Source organism: Colias croceus, chromosome 8 (assembly GCF_905220415.1).
Source record: "Colias croceus chromosome 8, ilColCroc2.1".
Taxonomy (NCBI): domain Eukaryota; kingdom Metazoa; phylum Arthropoda; class Insecta; order Lepidoptera; family Pieridae; genus Colias; species Colias croceus.
Window position 1 is genome coordinate 5,720,443 of NC_059544.1, and position 22,765 is coordinate 5,743,207.

At 32.8% G+C, this 22,765-nt stretch overlaps 2 protein-coding genes across 2 annotated transcripts; one reads left to right on the forward strand and one right to left on the reverse strand.

The window, feature by feature from the left end:
- Positions 1–4,861: 4,861 nt before the first annotated feature.
- Positions 4,862–10,472, reverse strand: LOC123693961. The gene is made up of 8 exons (XM_045639227.1): positions 9,891–10,472; positions 9,743–9,812; positions 7,937–8,163; positions 7,606–7,829; positions 7,195–7,318; positions 5,937–6,078; positions 5,601–5,735; positions 4,862–5,065 (listed from the first exon to the last, which is right to left on the reverse strand). The coding sequence occupies exons 1-8, from the start codon at positions 10,076–10,078 to the stop codon at positions 4,901–4,903; spliced, it is 1,275 nt and encodes a 424-aa protein (XP_045495183.1). The 5' UTR covers positions 10,079–10,472; the 3' UTR covers positions 4,862–4,900.
- Positions 10,473–11,482: 1,010 nt separating this feature from the next.
- LOC123693605 (exportin-1) lies at positions 11,483–19,395 on the forward strand. The gene is made up of 4 exons (XM_045638782.1): positions 11,483–11,619; positions 11,937–14,934; positions 15,150–15,293; positions 18,456–19,395. Exons 2-4 carry the CDS (start codon positions 12,040–12,042, stop codon positions 18,600–18,602), a joined length of 3,186 nt encoding a protein of 1,061 aa, XP_045494738.1. The 5' UTR covers positions 11,483–11,619; positions 11,937–12,039; the 3' UTR covers positions 18,603–19,395.
- The last annotated feature ends 3,370 nt before the right edge of the window (positions 19,396–22,765 follow it).

The following is a 22,765-nucleotide window of genomic DNA, read 5'->3' on the forward strand; positions in this document are numbered from 1 at the left end:
GTACCCTCAGATAGTACCTACCAGTTGGTTTTTGAGTTTTGATTTTTATTTGACATATCATTGACAGTCAGTAGTCACCTGTCACAACAAAATTGTACACTTTGACATCACAGCTTGACATTAATGAGCGTTTTCACTGTGGTTTTCACATCATCCGATCCGATAACGGATATCGGATACAATTTTGCAATTTGCCCGTAGAGAGAGTAACTAATAGACCCAATGACGATACCTTTCTCACTTACACAAGAAAGAGAGCGAAAATTCCATAACAAATGCATAAGACAAAGACACAAATAGTCAATTTTTTGTCCCTTAGTGCGTAACCTGTTTTTCAAGGTCAGCAACTTGAGTTGCGAAACAAACTTTGACAGGTCGTGCCTTCATCGTGCTTGGTGTTCGAATTTTGGATATTATTTAGTAAAAAATCGATACGAGTACATTGAAAAGACGGTTAAATTATCATAATATAGACATCGAAGTAAATAGAATGGTGCGTTGTCGTGTTATTGCATGTTTAAGCGATAGTAAGAAGAAAATTGCCGGTGTGTCTTTTCACGCGTAAGTACGACTTTATTGTTCATATTTATAGTTTCTCAGTGATAATTATTTATACTTAAGCCTAAAGTAACAACAAGTCGCGACATAACAAGGAAAATATTAGCGTAATATCGATTTTTACATTCAATAACCTATTTAAACATCAACAAGTAAGTGTTTCGGGAAGACTTCGGCATCGAAAACATATTTTAATTTATTATTTCTCATAGTAATTGTGATTGACATAAAATTTCACTTCTAGTTTTAGAGATCTGAACTACCTGCGAGCATTAATTATTAACCTATGTTTATCGATTTGTTTCCAGATGATCCAGACCTACGTAATAAATGGATCGAAGTGGGAGAAAAGATTGGATTCTCAAAAATTAAAAAAAAAAAATGAACAAGCCAATGAAAAAATAAGAAATGTGTACACGAAATTAACATTGTTTCGTCATCAATAATCAATCTATTTATATTTTTTGTATCTACTACACTGATTATAAAGACAAAAGAAAAATCTCATAACTGGTTTTATTTAATTGATCCTAAAATATTTACCCTTTGCAAAACATCCGGGAGCTCGGATACTGTGGCAACATTCAACTTATACATTGACAAACTATCTTTGTCTCAGTCGCGGTTACAGCAATGACAGTGTACCTTTGTACCAAGAAGCTTATATCTAATACACTGGAGATTTCGGTATGAACATTGACGTGTAACAAGAAAATTTTGCCCAGTTCATGTTTTTTATCACTTTCACACCTAACTTGGTATTGCCACTGTTAATACGAAGTTTTCCCAAGGCTACTATGTATGCTGTAATATTCTGTGCAAAAGGTTAGTTTTTGTACATGAGTTTGTTGATAAATTGCCAACAACGTCATTCAGAAGCATTGTTGGATGAGACAATTATTATTTATGCTAAATAAACTAAGTATCTGAACCAATTATTAAAAAGCGATACTCCCTGATTATGGGTAGTCACCATAATAAAATTGTAGCAACTCTCACTTTGTCAATATGGCATGTGTGTCAAAAAAATTGCGTCGCTTCGAATATTTAAGTTAATATTGTTGCTTATTTAATGAATATTTTCCGAATATAAAGAATGCATTGTATTGTGCAAAATTGCAGAAGTGTTTGGACACCAAATTCTGGCATAGAATTTCATAGGCAAGTGTATATTTACGTTATTTACAATATTCCTCAATACTCCTGCATTTACCTGTTTAGAATCATTTCAATGGCAAAAATTGTCTAATTTAGCATCATTTTAGTAAGCAGTCATGTTAAATTTGTTATTTCCCTAATACTTTATCATTTTTCAACAAGTTTTCAATAAACAGATTTAACAAGTAAGGTAACCATGATGACGAGTTTTTATGGATAGCGAAGAGAATATATTGTAAAAACAATATTATGATGAAAATTTAGAACACCATTTTAAAGATTGTTACTAGTAATGAAACAACACATGACATCGGTATTGCACTCACATGTAGTTATAAGATTGTTCGTTTTTACATTGAAATTTATACTTTTTTAACTTACCTCATATTTTTTTTGTTTTACGTATTTCAGCTTTCCAAAAAGTAAAATAAAAAGAAATATCCCATCAAGGTTACTGAGGATTACGACCCAGAAAAAAATACCTTTTTAAAAATAAACTTTGTAAAGTTAGCTGAAATTTGTGCAAGGCTTGAAATTGACCCGTCGAAGCAACGCGTTTAAAAAGAAGATCTGAGTAGCTAACAATTTGGTAAACAGCTTCTGATGCAAAACACAACTTTCCTCTATTTACAAAGGATGTTAATGCTATATATCGGTTCATATCCAAGCTTTGTAGCCAAAAAATATTTATAACTATCATTTTATACCAATTAAAATTGTATGTACCTACCTATAAAGTATGACCATAATATTATAATATAAATACTGTTAAAAATATATGTCGTTATTATTTATAGACCATGATTTTTAGTTTTTTCTATTTTGAAAAATCCTGAATTTACAAACCAGCGTGGTCACTCGACAGAAAGAGACAAAAAACATGACTGACGTCATTGAATGTCATAGTTTCTTGTTTCAAGTTAATGGTCATAGTGCAATCTCCAGTGTGTTAGAGGATATAAGCTTCTTGCTTTGTACCTATATTAGTTTCTCTGCCTACGAATTTGCCCTTTCACGTTGTCCGATAAAATCGTTCCGATATCATCATGAGTGTTGCCAGAATTTTTTAGAGAAAACTCAAGAAGCTTATATCAATACACTGGAGATTTCGGTATGAACATTGACGTGTAACAAGAAAATATTGCCCAGTTCATGTTTTTTATCACTTTCACACCTAACTTGGTATTGCCACTGTTAATACGAAGTTTTCCCAAGGCTACTATGTATGCTGTGATATTCTGTGCAAAAGGTTAGTTTTTGTACATGAGTTTGTTGATAAATTGCCAACAACGTCATTCAGAAGCATTGTTGGATGAGACAATTATTATTTATGCTTTATAAACTAAGTATCTGAACCAATTATTAAAAAGCGATACTCCCTGATTATGGGTAGTCACCATAATAAAATTGTAGCAACTCTCACTTTGTCAATATGGCATGTGTGTCAAAAAAATTGCGTCGCTTCGAATATTTAAGTTAATATTGTTGCTTATTTAATGAATATTTTCCGAATATAAAGAATGCATTGTATTGTGCAAAATTGCAGAAGTGTTTGGACACCAAATTCTGGCATAGAATTTCACAGGCAAGTGTATATTTACGTTATTTACAATATTCCTCAATACTCCTGCATTTACCTGTTTAGAATCATTTCAATGGCAAAAATTGTCTAATTTAGCATCATTTTAGTAAGCAGTAATGTTAAATTTGTTATTTCCCTAATACTTTATCATTTTTCAACAAGTTTTCAATAAACAGATTTAACAAGTAAGGTAACCATGATGACGAGTTTTTATGGATAGCGAAGAGAATATATTGTAATAACAATATTATGATGAAAATTTAGAACACCATTTTAAAGATTGTTACTAGTAATGAAACAACACATGACATCGGTATTGCACTCACATGTAGTTATAAGATTGTTCGTTTTTACATTGAAATTTATACTTTTTTAACTTACCTCATATTTTTTTGTTTTACGTATTTCGGCTTTCCAAAAAGTAAAATAAAAAGAAATATATGTGCCCATCAAGGTTACTGAGGATTACGACCCAGAAAAAAATACCTTTTGAAAAATAAACTTTGTAAAGTTAGCTGAAATTTGTGCAAGGCTGCTATAAACAGTTTTTCTTTGATGATTCTGGCTTGAAATTGACCCGTCGAAGCAACGCGTTTAAAAAGAAGATCTGAGTAGCTAACAATTTGGTAAACAGGATCTGATGCAAAACACAACTTTCCTCTATTTACAAAGGATGTTAATGCTATATATCGGTTCATATCCAAGCTTTGTAGCCAAAAGTTATTTATAACTATCATTCTATACCAATTAAAATTGTATGTACCTACCTATAAAGTATGACCATAATATTATAATATAAATACTGTTAAAAATATATGTCGTTATTATTTATAGACCATGATTTTTAGTTTTTTCTATTTTGAAAAATCCTGAATTTACAAACCAGCGTGGTCACTCGACAGAAAGAGACAAATAACATGACTGACGTCATTGAATGTCATAGTTTCTTGTTTCAAGTTAATGGTCATAGTGCAATCTCCAGTGTATTAGAGGATATAAGCTTCTTGAGAAAACTAAACGAAATTGCCAGTTAATACAAAATGGGTATAATTATTTAAAAAAAAAAACAACTGATAGATCCATGATAGATGATAGATCATAGTTGTACAATCTTGTATGTACAATGTGCATACAGTAAAAATAACTACGCTAAAAAAACCAACTTCAAAAAAAAAAAAAGTTAAATGCAAAAAAGATTTGATATTATTAATTACTGCGTACGTACGATATTATTAATTGTGCGTTTAGATGTGCTATTTACTAAATAGTTTTGATATCGGTCATTTGTATGGTATTAAATAAATTTATATCAATACCTACTAGAACCTAGTAATAAGTTAATAGTTTTAATAATTAGTAATACCGCCAAGTTTTCAGATTCTAAATGATTCAGTCAGAAGAAAGCTGGTTTCTTCTTTCTGCCTTCTGAATTTACGATGCCAACTTGATAAATGCGGTTACGCTTTCCTAGATTCTGTGAGTTTTTAATTAAATCTGTCCGTCAAAATCGAGTAAAGGAAACGTTAGTCATACAAATATACAGGTGAAGCAAATAAAAGCATGTTAATAAATAATATTTATTGTTCAGATGTATTTCCTAAGTTATGTAACAAATTCGAATATATGAGAATAATCTTTCTTTTTTGTAGTGCTTGCGTTGACGTTGAAATTCGCAACAGCGACGCATCGATCTGCAGCTGCTACCAATTTTCTTGCATCAAAATCTAAGCTATAAATAGGGGACGACTTCTTTTGTGTAAAGTACATCTGTAAAATCGAAATACCTACATAATATAATAGTTAGGTACTTAATTACTTGAATTTATATTTTTTTGTTTTTATGGCATTCAAATGCTTTATAAATATAAATTTATAAAGAATAGAAAAAATTCGATCACGAGTTCATATTGGTTGAGATGGTTGTTAAATCATTTCAATAGATGGCGCGCGGTGTGTCCCATAAGACATAAAACTGAAAGTATAGAATAAATTCGATTGCTCAGGCGGGTCACGAGCAATGACTAAGGAATCCTGTGATTCCTTATTCATTGGTCACGAGTGGCTGAGTTGGTTAGGCATCCGCCCCGGAATGGCACGAAGGATGCGGGTTCGAGTCCCGCCTCGTGATCGAATTTTTTCTATTCTTTATAAATTTATATACTTAATTACTTTTTTTACATATACCTACATAATCAAAATTTACGTACAATTAACTTGTTATCTCTGAGTTTATAAATCTATTATAAATTTTAACTACTTATATTTTACCTTATTGTGTTGAGTTTGTTTTTCTGTAAATTACCTGTACATGATGTGAAGAATGTAAATCAAATAATACGCATCGTGAATACTCCGATGATCCAACAATAAGGGCTCTATCTCCATCTGATTTAACACAATATAGTGATGATTGGAAAGGGTCTCGGGCGTCGTAAACCTATGAAGAAATATACAATTGAAGGAAGTACATAATCATAACAATATAACAACATACTTAGTTCATTAATTTATTTAACTATATTTTTGAGTCACGATCGAAAGTAGGTAAGTAGGTACCTATGTGGAGGCAATTTTTGCAAAACTTTATATTACTTCATAAATTCCACAGATAAAATTATTATACTATACTAATAATTACCACATTATTTGTCCTGATATCAATATATTGCAGCTTCCCTGAATGAGACACATAGATAAGTCCATTTTCATTGTGCCATTGTATATCCCTGATGACATGCCTTAAATCCTTTGTTTCTTTCGACGTCAGTAGATAGTTCCCTCTAAAATAATTTTATACAAAACCGTTATGAGCCAACAAAACGAGTGAGTGAAATTAGGTTTTCCTATTATCTATTGCTGTCGCGCTATGCCTTAAGATAATAGAAGTTATTAAGCTATTGTATAGCTTCTATCGCGAACCTTGAGCGCGGGGACCGAATCCAGAAATTGCGTACTAGTTATTTTTATTTAATACTTTTTAGTGTATTTTTCAGCACAAATCAAACGAGTCCAATCTCGATAAAGTTCATTCAATTAATTACCGAGTTCCTATGGCCACCTTCCGATTCCATCATCAAATCAGCTCTATGTTATAATAATTTTTCATTTTTTTATTTATTTTTATATAATGTTCAAAAATTAGTTTTATGGAAGACGGAACATAACGGAAAATCTGCCCTATTTCTTACGTTTTGAAAGATTCATATCATTATTAATAATTAAGATATGACAAAAAGGAAATCATAGGAACATGGCTAAAGCTACCATAGATTAATAGTAAAAAATATATTGCTCCAGTGGCACAATCCAGGGAGGAAACAGGGGACTAAGTTTGTATGGAAAAACGGCTCTTTTGTTTGCTCTCAATAGTACCTACTTCTCATTATAACACTTTGGTAATAAGTGTAAATAAAAATAAATAAATTTGAAATTGCACTCCTGAACAAACTACATACTTAGAAAGGAAAGAAAACTATGAAAATAAATTCATTAGTTTACTTAGATTTTATCATCAATCAGACATTATCTTAGGAGATACAAAATTCAAAGTATATTATCTCGTTATTAATTTTAACTATTATTGTATATTAATCTCTTTTATTCTATTTTACTTTGACAATCTAAAAATCTCTATATATAAAAATGAATCCCTATTTCCCTTAGTCACGGCATCACGCGTGAACGGCTGGACCGATTTCAATAATATATTGATGTTTTCATTATATTCAGAAGGATCTTCTGACGATAAACTCAAGTAATTTGCACCACAAAATTAAGAAATTGTGAAAAAATACCGGCCATGTAAACTCACGGGTTAAAAAATTTGCAGACAGGAAAATGTCTGCCAGAACAGCTAGTAACATATAAAATTAATATTCTTGAAAAAAACTACCTACGTATTGATATCTAGCAAAATAGGCTTACTGTTTCCATTGGGACCAATAGCCAATTTAGATTTTGTTGGATCAACAGCAAGGGATCTACTGCCGACACATTCTGGAATAATGAACTTGCTCATGCCTAAAAGGACAAATATTATGGGATTAATTCACAACTCAATCAATTAAAAATAACATTTATTATATTGTTAATCATTCAAAATCTGTATTTCTGAACAATGTGTGCCATGAATACTTCAAACCCAACTTAAAATATGTTTTAATATAAACTTTTACAAATGCTGTAAGCTACCAATTCATTATATTTTATTCGCTAATTGACTATTGGCACCACTAGTAAATTGTTGACAATATTTTTTGAGCATATAACATCATTAAATAAAATGATAAAGGTGGGTTTATACTTACTGATACTATTTGTATTGTTAACAAATCTTTCATTAGAAATGTCTTCATCCATTGACCATAAACATACATTTTGACTTATATTTGAACATGTTATTACAGAGTTATTGAATAGTTCTACTGCTGTTACCTCAACTTGGCCATTTTCATGACAATTCTCAATATAATGCAACAACCTAGGCTTTTTTCGAATATCATTAAATTGATAAACAACTGTGCTACCATCCCTGAAATTAAATAGCAAATTTCTATTTGTTGTTGTTCAAAAATAAAATTTTATGATAAATGATGTATAATATAATTTAAGTAAAATATACACTTAATATTTTTTTACCTATTGCCACAAACAATTAAATTTTCTCTTAAAATGAATCTCGACACATCATTAGTACGCACATCATATCTCTGCATAATAGGAACATGAATACTCCATAATAGCCCACGGTTAAAACCAGTTTTATCAATGGCAAAGCATTTAAGTTCAGACCCAATGGACAAAATTAACACATCGGAAAATAGTTGCATCCAAGGTATATAATTTATTGAATGTTGCACTATTAACTGGAAATAAATTTTTAATAATTAATCTATACATACCTATATATACATATAATAAATCTGTAGAAGGGTCAATTCTGTACATTGAAAATATTGAAAAAATAAATAGCAGGGGGTGTTATTGGATCGATACTAAACCCAAATATGTGATTAAAAAATTTTTTGTCTCTCTGTCTGTCTGTCTGTCTGTCTGTCTGTATGTGAAGACATCACGTGAAAACTAACGGTTCGATTTCGATGAAACTTGGTATAATTATACCTTATTATCCTGGGCGTAAAATAGGATACTTTTTATCCTGGAAAAATACGCAGAAAAAAAAAATCTTAATTTTTGTGTTTTATCCATAGACGTTGTTTTGTAGAACCGCGAACACACGTTGCGTATTATTATAGGCCTAGCCGTATTTGGGTCCAATAGATATTTATAAGATGTCATTGTCAGAGTTAGGTACTCAAAATGGAGAAATAAACCATCCACGCGAAGACCAGAATCCGCGCGGACGGAGTCGCGGGCGGAAGCTAGTCTATACAATAAATCTGTAGAAGGGTCAATTCTGTACATTGAAAATATTGAAAAAATAAATAGCAGGGGGTGTTACTGGATCGATACCAAACCCAAATATGTGATTAAAAATTTTTTTGTCTGTCTGTCTGTCTGTATGTTCAGGCATCACGTGAAAACTAACGGTTCGATTTCGATGAAACTTGGTATAATTATACCTTATTATCCTGGGCATAAAATAGGATACTTTTTATCCCGGAAAAATACGTAGAAAAAAATAAATCTTCATTTTTCCGCGGGGACGGAGACGCGGGCGGAAGCTAGTAGGAAATATATTCGTTTTCGTTCGCGGTTTTGAAACGTAAAAAATAATTAAGTACCTACCTACTCTCATACTAGCTGCGCCACGCGGTATCAACCGCGTAAACTGCGAATATATAGCTATACTATTATTATAAAATAATATAGGTAGGAAAGGTTTGTAATTATGTATGTATACGTATGTATGGTTTTCACGCATTTAACTACTGGACCGATTTTGATGAAATTTGGCACAGACTACCTTTAACCTTTTATTGCGAAATATGTACCACGGGCGAAGCCGGGGCGGACCACTAGTCCTACATAATATTATAAATGCGAAAGTTTGTGACATTGGACGTATGTGTATGTATGTTTGTTTCTCTTTCACGCAAATACTACTGAACCAATTACAATGAGTTTTAGTACAAATATAGAGGGTAACTTGGATTAACACATAGAATAGGTTTTATGCTGGAAACCCCTGGGAACGGGAACTTTGCGGGTTTTTCTTTGGAAATGTGGGTGAAGCCGCAGGCGGAAAGCTAGTATTATATATATTAAGTAACTGTATTATTTATTAGCTAAAATTTAAATCTACTCCATTTCAAGATATTCATCCCTTCACAACTTATAAAACTTATAATTAATGTTATAAAATAATAGGCACTTATTGATAAACTATAAAATAAATAAATTTTGTTGAACATGAGAGATGATGACAAAGATCCATGTGCTTAACTCATATAAAACAAAAATTATGATTAATTATTAACATACCTTTGATTTAAAAATTCCTTTACACCAGTTATATGATATCCGACTTCTATTATACCAAGTTATAGGAAATCTGTAAATAAAATATATAGAAGTAATGAAAATATTTGACTATAATCTATTTTGCTATGCCATTAATGTTATTTCAAACCTTTTTTCATTTGTTGACATGATAAGTCTTCCTCGACATACGAATTTCCATAAACTGCCTTCATTTTCTATATACTCCCGTAAATATTTACATGATAACATTAAATTCCGAAGATCAGTTATTTTAAGTCTTCTAAATATGTTGACTAAAATTTCTGGAGGTAACTCTATGAGGTTAATTTCGCTCATACTTCTTTATTTCTTTAATCAATATTCTAATTGGAGTAAAAGATATTGTATTCTTGACTTATACAAAATTCAAATGGATTTTTCTATGATGGTTAAAAAGTAGATGTAGGTCATCGAGATATATGTACTGCTGTAGGTACTTATTGAATATTAGTATTAATGTAACTAATGATTATTATGCACATAAAATGAAATGTAAACATTTGTAATAGCAATGGCCCCTTAACATGACGTCTTTTCGTGAACAATTTCTATTTTTCAGACATTCACAGATTATTTTATTATTTGTCTTTATTCAAATAAATTAATTTTAAATTCTCCATCTCCAAAACATTACTATTACAAATTACAATTTACAATAATTTACAGATGACACCTAAACACCTGTGACCTGACATTTTTGACAAATTCATCTATTTGTAGGTTATGTTGTAGGTAATAAAACCTTGACTATCCAAAACTAAGAGCAATAAACCCTTAATAAATCCAAAACGAACATTATTTATTTGCATAGACTAAAAAATTGTGGAAAATTTCGGATCGGAGTCCGATACCGATAACGGACCATGTCGACGTGTCTTAGACCATGTGGATGGCCATGACCACCATGGATAATGTGAAAACTACTAAGGAAAACAGCTAAGGTGAAAACGCTCTCAATATATTAAAATATTTTTAGATTTTGTTGCTTAAAAAAAATGTGAACCTGTAATTTTTTTTTATCTATATCTATACATATAATAAATCTGTAGAAGGGTCAATTCTGTACATTGAAAATATTGAAGAAATAAATAGCAGGAGGTGTTACTGGATCGATACCAAACCCAAATATGTGATTAAAAAAATTTTTGTCTGTCTGTCTGTCTGTCTGTCTGTATGTGAAGGCATCACGTGAAAACTAGCGGTTCGATTTCGATGTAACTTGGTATAATTATACCTTATTATCCTGGGCGTGAAATAGGATACTTTTTATCCTGGAAAAATGCGTAGAAAAAAATTAATCTTAATTTTTCAGTTTTATCCATAGACGTTGTTCCGTAGAACCGCGAACACACGTTGCGTATTATTATAGGCCTAGCCGTATTTGGGAATTGGGTCCAATAGATATTTATAAGATGTTATTGACAGAGGTACTCAAAATGGAGAAATAACCATCCACGCGAAGACCGACATCCGCGCGGACGGAGTCGCGGGCGGAAGCTAGTATTTAATATGGGGCACTTGCTCGGGCACTTGGGTTTTTTTTTGTGTTTATATATATGTATTAATATTTTATTATTTTTATGTTTTATGTGTTATTGTATCACAACAGATAAATTAAAAAGTCATTTATATTTTTTACTATGCGTTTGTAAATGATCTGTATTTTATTGTTTTTGGTTTTTAATTTCTTGTTCTAGCACTGGAGATTGGGCATAGACATAACGACATGTAGATAGGTACCTACACTAGATTTTCAAGCATCGCTAAAACGACGAAAACAACGGGTTAGTGTGTATGGAAGTGCGTTTGACCGATTGCGCCGCAGTTTATATACCCGGGTGAGTAGATAAAAACAGTGTTTAATGAAAATAACCAATATATTTAAAAACATGTACATTCGATACCTACGACAAAATTGTAGTGTTGAGATCTTTAGTTAACACGGAAAATGACATTATAATATTACGGGGTGTGTGCTATATGTTTCTATCCCATTGAATGTAAGAACACCATGTAAGTTTCGCTATTAAAAACCAAACAGTAGATATATGTGAACTTAAACGCCAATGCCGCCAAATGCGATCTCATTATTATTTACCTTTTATTAAAGAGGTTATAACTTGGAGCTTTCTAATTGTGCATTTATTTCTTTCAGTGTGGCGTTTGATGAGGAATGAATGTGAATAAAACCTTTATGCTTAATTGTTAATTACGGGGATCAAGTTAATAATAATTTTGTACCAAAAAGCAACATCAGAATGGCAACTTTGGAGCAACAAGCTTCCAAGCTTTTGGATTTTAATCAAAAGTTAGACATCAACCTGCTTGACAATATAGTTGGATGTTTGTATTCTACTGTCGGAGATCAACAGCGTATAGCTCAGGATATTCTAACAGCTTTAAAAGAACACCCTGATGCTTGGACAAGGGTGGACACAATTTTAGAGTTTTCTCAGAATCAGGAAACTAAATACTATGCTTTACAAATTTTGGAACAAGTAATTCAAACAAGATGGAAAATATTACCAAGAAACCAATGTGAAGGTATTAAAAAATACATTGTTGGTCTCATTATTAAAAACTCATCAGATCCGGTTACCATGGAAAACAATAAGGTGTACTTGAAAAAACTTAATATGATATTAATTCAAGTATTAAAGAGAGAATGGCCTCATAATTGGGAAACATTTATCAGTGACATTGTTGGAGCTTCAAAAACAAATGAGAGTCTTTGCCAAAATAATATGGTGATTCTTAAACTTCTTAGTGAGGAAGTATTTGTTTTCAGTACTGGTCAACTTACACAAACAAAAGCTAAACATTTGAAGGATACCATGTGTTCTGAATTCAGTCAAATTTTTCAACTTTGTCAGTTTGTGCTTGAAAATTCCCAAAATGCTCCGTTAGTTGATGCAACTCTTCACACCCTCTTGAGATTTTTAAATTGGATCCCCTTGGGTTACATTTTTGAAATGAAATTGATAAGTACTCTCATTTTTAAGTTTCTTAATGTTCCAATGTTCCGAAACGTTACATTAAGTTGTTTAACTGAAATTGCTGGTGTAACAGTTAGTAATTATGAAGACCAATTTGTTGCCCTTCTCGTACAAACTATGGAGCAGTTGGAGGTTATGTTGCCTCTTACTACTAACATTAGAGAAGCCTATGCAGCTGGAAGGGATCAAGAACAGGTATTCATTCAAAACCTTGCATTATTCCTTTGTACATATTTAAAAGAACATGGTCAATTGATTGAAAGACGTGGATTAACAAACACCTTGATGAATGCACTTCGTTATTTGGTTTTAATATCAGAAGTGGAAGAAGTTGAAATTTTCAAGATCTGTTTAGAGTTTTGGAATGCATTAGCAGCCGATCTATATAAAATAGCACCTTGTGCTCACTCAACAGCCCTATATAGCAGCTTAGGTAAGAGTATTGGGAGGAAAGCGTTATATGCAGATGTACTTAGTAGCGTACGGTACATAATGATATCCAGGATGGCTAAACCTGAAGAAGTGTTGGTTGTAGAAAATGAAAATGGGGAAGTAGTCAGGGAATTCATGAAAGACACTGATTCAATAAACCTTTATAAAAACATGAGAGAGACATTAGTGTATTTAACTCATTTGGACTATGGTGATACAGAACGTATAATGACTGATAAATTACAAAATCAAGTTAATGGTTCTGAGTGGTCCTGGAAAAATTTGAATACACTTTGTTGGGCTATAGGATCTATATCAGGAGCAATGATGGAAGAGGATGAAAAAAGGTTTTTGGTTATTGTCATAAAAGATCTGTTGGGTTTATGTGAACAGAAAAAAGGCAAGGACAATAAAGCTATTATCGCTAGTAATATAATGTATGTTGTTGGACAATATCCTCGCTTTTTAAGAGCTCATTGGAAATTTTTAAAAACTGTTGTTAATAAACTGTTTGAATTCATGCATGAAACCCATGATGGTGTCCAAGACATGGCTTGTGATACTTTTATTAAAATTGCACTCAAATGTCGTCGTCACTTCGTCACTACACAAGTTGGTGAAGCATGTCCTTTCATTGAAGAAATTTTGAGTACAATCAGTTCGATTATCTGTGACTTACAAACACTACAAGTCCACACTTTCTATGAAGCAGTTGGTTATATGATAAGCGCACAAGTAGATCAAGTGGCTCAGGAACAACTCATTGAAAAGTACATGTTGTTACCAAACCAAGTGTGGGATGACATAATATCTCAAGCATCTCATAATGTGGATATTCTCAAGGACCCTGAAGCTGTTAAGCAACTTGTCAGCATTCTGAAAACAAATGTTAGTGCTTGTAGAGCACTGGGACACCCATATGTTGTGCAACTTGGAAGAATATATTTGGACATGTTAAATGTTTACAAAGTCATGTCTGAAAATATAAGCCAAGCAATTGCTTTAAATGGTGTTGCTGTTACAAAACAACCACTTATAAAAAATATGAGAATAATAAAGAAAGAAACTCTGAAGTTGATTGCTTGTTGGGTATCACGATCTACCGATAACAGCATGGTTTTGGAAAACTTCATTCCTCCACTTCTTGATGCCGTCCTGTTGGATTACCAAAGAACTGCTGTTCCTGATGCACGAGAGCCAGAAGTGTTGTCTTGTATGGGTGCTATCGTGTACAAACTTGGAGGACATATAACATCAGAAGTACCAAAAATATTTGATGCTGTTTTTGAGTGTACTCTAGAAATGATTAATAAGGACTTTGAAGAATATCCTGAACACAGGACAGAATTCTTCCTTTTATTACAGGCTGTAAACACTCATTGTTTCAAAGCATTCCTTAGCATACCACCAGCACAGTTTAAGTTAGTGTTGGATTCCATAATTTGGGCATTTAAACATACAATGAGGAATGTAGCCGATACTGGTTTACAAATATTATACAGAATGTTGCATAATGTGGAACAGCATCCACAGGCAGCACAGAGTTTCTACCAGACATACTTATGTGATATTCTTGAACATGTCTTCAGTGTAGTCACTGACACTTCTCATGGAGCAGGTTTAACGATGCACGCTACTATATTAGCACACATATTTACTTTGGTGGAGACTGGTCGTGTTACAGTGCCACTTGGACGTACACCTGATAATGTTCTTTATATTCAGGTAAGAATAATTATTTTGTTCATTTATATAATATATTTTAATTTTTAGTATATATTCTGGTTAGCTTTTCTGTTACTAAAAATATGAGGAAAAAAATAGGCTATCAGAGATTTTATCAAGAAGTGGTGAAACTGATCCTTAAATAAGTTAAATTACATCTATTATAAGATACCTTTGAAAATTTTTGTTTCTATTCAAACATTTTTCTTTTTCAGGAATATGTGGCAAATCTCCTCAAAACGGCATTCCCACATTTGACTGATAATCAAGTAAAAATAACTGTTCAGGGTCTGTTTAACTTGGATCAAGATATTCCCGCATTCAAGGATCACCTAAGAGACTTTTTAGTTCAGATAAGAGTAAGTTTTATTTTATTTTTATAGATTTCTATTAACAGTAGCCAATTTAAACAGCCATTTTTATTTTTGTACATAAACAACTCTTTTAGACTCAATTTTGACCCACTTAGAACCACGTAGGGATTTGGGATCCGTTAAAATATTTAAATTCTATTTAATATGCCGGTTTAAGTCGGTGCAAGTGACATTTCCCCTTCGACGCGATACCTACTTGTCCAACCGTTTTAGTCCATTGAAATGTTACATTTTTTTGGCCTAACCTTGCGTTTTTTAGAGGACGCAATTTTATTTTTTGGATGTGTAGGGGAATTCAATGTGAAGCTAAAACCAAGTTTATGGGGTCGCCACCCTTGTCCCACGGCCGCCATCTTGAAAATAGTGGTTGAAATGGTTTTTACAATATATCTCTTAAACTATTTATCTGATAAAAAAAATTCGTTAACATTATTTGTTGCAAATTAAATTCTCTACAACTTTGGTCCAGTAACTTTTTGTCGTAGAACTATAAATAAAAAATTTATAAGCGAAAATGTTCAGAAATTAGAGCTATTTAAATGTTTCGATAAAATTGTTTTTTATCATTTTACGAAGAAATACTATCAGACCATTTTTGTAGATTGTTTTTCGAGGAACAACTTTTACACACAACATTTTTTCATTACGTCAATAGCTAAGGTTTTACAGCGCTCTGAAGTGAGTACTATTTTTCAGTACTCTTAACTATACATATATTGGCTATTGGCTCTTTTCCCATGCAGCACTGCAAGAACAGAACATTTCAGCCCTGCTTTTCGACGTAAAAAAAACGTGCTTCCAGACTCTACCTCCTGGGTGGTGGGGAAAAGAGTCAATAATTAAATATTAATATTATAATAACAAAAAAAAAAACAATAACTGATGACAAATAATTATTAGTACACACATAATATATTATGTATAACCTATAGCTAAGAGTACTGAAAAATAGTACTAATTTCGGAGCGCTTTAAAACCTTAGCTATTGACTTTATGAAAAAATGTTGTATGTAAAAGTTAACAAGTTTTTTTTGTCAGATAAACAGTTTAAGAGATAATATATCGTATAAACCATATCTTCCGCTATTTTCAAGATTGCGGCCGTGGGACAAGGGTGGCGACCCCACAAACTAGGTGATAGCTTCACACTAACCCCCTCTACACATCAAAAAAATAAAATTGCGTCCTCTAAGAAATGCGACCCCAAATGTAACTTTTCAATGGACTATTTGACTTAACGGAATAACAATTCTTCAGTCAGAAAATGTGTGTTACTTGTATTCTAGGAGGTAGCAACATTGACAAGTGAGCATTTTAGTATAGTTGGTTCTTTGATATGCTGTTCCTCTTGCTATTTCGGTTACAGTCCGGGCTGTCTGGCTGGCCGCAGTGGTTGCGTTTATTAGTGCGCATCTTATCTGCACAGGAAAATATCCTTAATTTAAAGTCATTTTTTAACGTGTAATTTTTAATCGTTTGCCTTTAGATAGATCCATTAGACATACATTTTTTATTGCAAGACGTTTTTTTCGTTGTTAAATAGGTGCCAGACGCAATTTTTATTTCAAAATAATTAAAATATCATCAAAATAAGTGAAATTCCATCAACATGAGTCCCAGTGAAGGATAAGTAATCACTGTGTTACTTATACTATATATAATATTCATTTTACTATTTACAGTTTTTTTGCAACAATCTACCATATCGCCTCCTTTATCCCAACGAACCTCAAATAGGACGTTAATGTAAACTTGATAAAAACCAAATATCATCAAGAAATTAAAGACTTTTTAACGGATTTTAAACGCAATTTATTCATTGTATTATTTTCCCAAGTCTTTAATTTCAAAATGTATAATACTCGCGTAAAATCAAACACTAGAAAATACAAATATCATCAAATTCATATTTATACCTAAAAGTGTAATAAATATGAAACCATCTATTAAAAATATTAGTTTACTAATTATTCAATATAAGTATTAAAAAAGGATAATATAATATAAATAATAAAGTTATTACTTACCTTTTAAGCGGACTCATGTTGATGTAATTTCCACTTATTTCGATGACATTTTAGTTATTTTGAAATAAAAATTGCGTATGGCACCTATTTTACAACGAAAAAAACGTCTTGCAATAAAAAAATTATGTCTGATGGATCTATCTAAAGGCAAAAGATTAAAAATTACGCGTTAAAAAATGACTTTAAATTAAGGATATTTTCCTGTGCAGATAAGATGCGCACTAATAAAAGCAACCACTGCGGCCAGCCAGACAGCCCGGACTCTAACCGAAATAGCAAGAGAAACAGTATATCAAAAACCCAACTATACTAAAATGACTTTTTTTTAAACGTTGCTAGCTCCCGTACTTGGGTATAATATACTTGGACAGACGTCTTACATGGAAGAAACATATATTCAGAAAAAGGAAAGCTCTTAGTGTACAGTTTCGCAAATTGTACTGGCTGTTAGCACGTCTGCCTTTCACTGAACAACAAACTTCTTTTGTATATTCTCAGACCAATTTGGTCATATGGAGTTGAATAGTAATTATCATAAATCATAGTATTGATTAAAAGCAGTATAGAAATAATATGACACAGATGCGTACAAAATCAAATGACCAAATTTACCCCGGCAACTGTCGAAAAATAAAAATAAATTCCGACTTTGTGGACCACCATTTTTGTACGGCATCTGTGTCATAATATTTCTATACTGCTTTTAATCCATTATTCCATTATTCCGTACAAAAATCATGGAGACAAGGGGAGAAAATGAACCTGAACTTTCGAATTCTCATCTGCACTCAGGTGGACAGCTTACAAGTGACGTCATAATGCTGAATCTTATTATTTTATGCTCTTATACCGTTCTAGATAGGTCACCTGGTGGGTCAAATGACCCATAATTTTTTCAATACGGGCCTGTAGTCTATTAGTAGGGTTAGTAGGGATTAGTGTATTTATTCTAAAAAATATATAGTAAAATAATTCTGGAGGCCATAAAAATTGCATAAAAAATCAAAATCGATTGTATAATTTGTTTTTTTTGTGCAATGTAAATTTGAATTATAGTCCAAAGCTGCCCAGTCTGTCTGTCTGTACTAGACGCAATTAAGTTATTACTAAAATATTTCAGGAATACACAGGAGAAGATGATAGTGATCTATACCTGGAAGAACGACTTTTTGCCTTGCGTCAGGCCCAAGAGGAAAAGCGAAGGGTTCAACTATCTGTTCCTGGTATCATAAATCCTCATGAGCTCCCAGAAGAAATGCAAGATTAATAATTAATTATGTAATTTATGATAACAGTTCACTTTTCAAAGCTGGTATATTGTATGTAGGTTTATGCAACAATATTTTACACCTCATATTTAATTTGTTTTTGTAAATATAAGTCATAATAAAATGTGAATGGACATCACACAAATGTGAATAAACATTTGATTATTTCAAAAAATTATATATTTAATATATTATTTGCATTTTACGTTAACTGTATGGGCATGGAAAATAAATATTAAGCTTTTATTGTACCAGTGAACTGTTGTCATGACTGCTATAAAACTTGTGCTCAGGTTAAATATTACCTTGTTTTGTTAGTTTGTACAAAGGGTCGTCTGGTAAATGTAAGATGATGAATGCAAGTGATAAGGTTGAATTTGCAAACCTTTCTAGATAAGGTATATTTTGCGAGCACAAGGAATAATTATTAGAGTATGGCCTTTTTTATCTGTAAGAAGGAAATCATGCAACACTTTACATTGCTAGCAAATAAAACCCTGCAATAGAATATTCATTTTTCACTTAACCTTGGTAGGTAATGAAATCTCTGTGATGGAATCCAGTGTCGGATGTTCAACATGTGCGCTATGGAATCTAAGTATTATGAGTAGATTCTAGGGAAACTTTTAAAAGTAAACTGTTAGTAACTTTATGTTTTGTTTAATGTTGTCAGAACTAACTTCTTAATGGTTTGGGAATCTGAAACTTCTGACTAGGTTTCCGAATTCGTTTTGGGCCTGATTAACTGTGAAGTCTTTCAATTTTGTGTTTGAAATAAACAGATAAATGTAACCAGACTGTTTTTTTATTATTATTTATGCAAGGATTATCTATTTTTATCAAATATATTATGTAAGTATGACAGTAAAACGTACCTACCTATTAATAATTAAGTACATACTTACATTTACTATGTAAGTACTTAATTATTAAAAAGTTTTTCCGCTAGGTTACTGACTACTGTAGGACTAAATTATGGAATGTTTACAATCTTATTACGGCCGATATAATAATAATTAATCTACTCTACAATCTAAACAAAGAAAAGGTCCAATTAGAAGGTGCATACACAAAAATGCAGGACTATGAATAATAGATATTATACTATATTTATATTCTACCCATAGTAGAATATAATTTAGATTTATATTCTTAATTCTGCCCAGAGTACCTAGAATATAATTTAGTTTCTTACTATCTACCTAACTAAATTTTAGTCATCCGTTTTGTTTAGAAATTTTAAGGCTGGTGTCAATAATAAACAATGACATTAGAAGCGGTGGTTCTAAGCACCGAACTATATCGAGATAGAAGGTAGAATATAATTTAGTTTTAGAGCGTATTTCATGTCATATTAAATCCCATCGCTACTGTAAGTCTAAAAAATAAATAGAAACTAAGTAGGTTAAAACATTTTATGGAATCGAATTGGGAATCGATTTTGACGAAGAAGACATTGCTCTATGCAATAATGCCGCCAATTGCACGCGCGCTGCAGCCGCGCGATCCAAAGATGCAGGCGGTGTGGACGTGCCGCTCGCGATCCATGCGCACGTTTTGGAGCGTTGTTATTTACCTTGTTATTTACGTATTTTTTGTTTTTGTTATTCTTAGAACGTTTTATTGTCTATTGTCTATATTATATACTAGCTTCCGCCCGCGACTCCGTCCGCGCGGATGTCGGTCTTCGCGTGGATGGTTTATTTCTTCATTTTGAGTAACTCTGACAATGATATCTTATAAATATATATTGGACCCAAATACGGCTAGGCCTATAATAATACGCAACGTGTGTTCGCGGTTCTACAGAACAACGTCTATGGATAAAACTGAAAAGATTAATTTTTTTCTACGTATTTTATTTAAAAAGTAGGTATCCTATTATACGCCCAGGATAATAAGGTATAATTATACCAAGTTTCATCGAAATCGAACCGTTAGTTTTCACGTGATGCAGACAGACAGACAGACAGACAAAAAATTTTTTAAACACATATTTGGGTTTGGTATCGATCCAGTAACACCCCCTGGTATTTATTTTTTCAATATTTATTATAATATGTATAGTTACAAATACAATGAAATGAGATGACAGAGAGAATTATGAGTTTAATGAATAAACCAATTTACGGTGAAAACAATATTAATATGTTAATTATTATTATTATGCATACAATATATTTTATTCCAATAAGAACGACCGCTCGCCACACTGGACACGTCCGCTCGCATCAAAATTCATAAATTTTATGCGTCGCGCGGCTTTTTTTTTTTTTTTTTTTGTATGGTGTTTCTCAATGTTAGCCAGAAGGGCTACTACATTTTAACGCGGACGCGGGGGTGAACTGAAGGTTCACCCTGGTAGCGACATGCACAAGGGCGTCCCCCCTTGACGGGGACCACGAACCTCGGCTTGAGCTGTCGCTTGAGTGGAGGAGGCCAGAAGGGCCCTAATCGGACGGGCGCTCACCCGGGTGGGCGCGGGAACGCGGAACAAGGGACCTCGTCTTCGCCGGCGAAGACGGTGTACGCTTTCTGCTGTGGTATCATCGTCGGAGTCGTCCAAGACATGTCTCGGCCGCCTACGACGATGAGTGGGATCGGGTTTCGCGACGTATGCGATGCGTCGCGCGGCGCGGATCGCAGTCCTTATATAGGAGTCGTGGCAGGCGTGGCATCGTGCGGCTCTCGTGTGACGCAAACGGTTCAAGCCAAATCCGACTTTCGGAGCTACATGTTACGGCGCTGAATCCACTGCGGTATAGAACAACGTCTATGGATAAAACTGAAAATTTTAGTTTATTTTTTTTCTACGTATTTTTCCAGGATAAAAGTATCCTATTTTACGCCCAGGATAATAAGGTATAATTATACCAAGTTTCATCGAAATTGAACAGCTAGTTTTCACGTGATGTCTTCACATACAGACAGACAGACAGACAGACAGACAGACAAAAATTTTTTTAATCACATATTTGGGTTTGGTATCGATCCAGTAACACCCCCTGCTATTTATTTTTTCAATATTTTCAATGTACAGAATTGACCCTTCTACAGATTTATTATATGTATAGATAATAAAATTGTAGGAAAGACAAAACTCGAAACTTTAGGTACCTATCTAGTTACATTGAATCATTTTTTTTATTTTACTAGGCCAAGATCAACAATCGACATAGAAGTCAAAAATATCGTTTTTTAAATTTTTGTCTGTATGCAGTGCTGGTGTAAGGTCCACTGACACTCCGGGCGAAAATATTGTGGCGCCCACTTGAGGTGTTCTGAAGGTTTGCACCAGGAGAGGCAAGAGACTCCAACTTCAGACCTTGGCGCCCCCCAGAATTTGTCGCCCTGGGCCATCGCCCCCTCTCGCCCCCCCCTAACGCCGGCACTGTCTGTATGAACCTAGTTATGTGCGGGATAAACTTAAATAAAGTTTGGAAAATCCAAAAGTGCACGCCTCATAATCTCATCCTTTACAATAAAATTGATTATTTATAAAGGTGTTTATAATATAAGTATGTAGATACACTTGTTCTCATGTGCCAATGCTCTTGTACTGTCTCAAGATATTTCAAGGTGTCACTACTGTTAAATTAGATGGTAATTTAAATTGAAAATTAACAGGCTCGATAGAGCCTGGCGCCAAGTACCGTTCAACACATGTGCGTAGCACGTGTGCGCCAGCTCTTCGAGTCTCTATACCGTAATCAGAACGGTATTTTGAGGTTGTAAAATTTATTTTTTTCCCAAAAATTTTTTTTCACTCAAATATCAATTTATGTCAAAATATACACTTAAATAAAGTATATCCATCGTTACTGACCAATTTTTATAATATTTTTATAATAAACTCTATTTTTAATGAATATTATTTATTAGCTCAAACTATAGTACCCCCGATTTTTAGATCTTGGCTTTTTTTCATGTAAAAAGCGGACGGGCACAGACTATAAAAAAAAATATGATCACATATAGTTATCTCAGAAGTAGATAGGATACTACAGTTTAAAAAAAATTACGACGCGGCTTCCGCTTTTACACACGAGAGTGCGTTGTCTTTCATTTACATAAACTATAGGATCTGAATCTATACATATAATAAATCTGTAGAAGGGTCAATTCTGTACATTGAAAATATTGAAAAAATAAATAGCAGGGG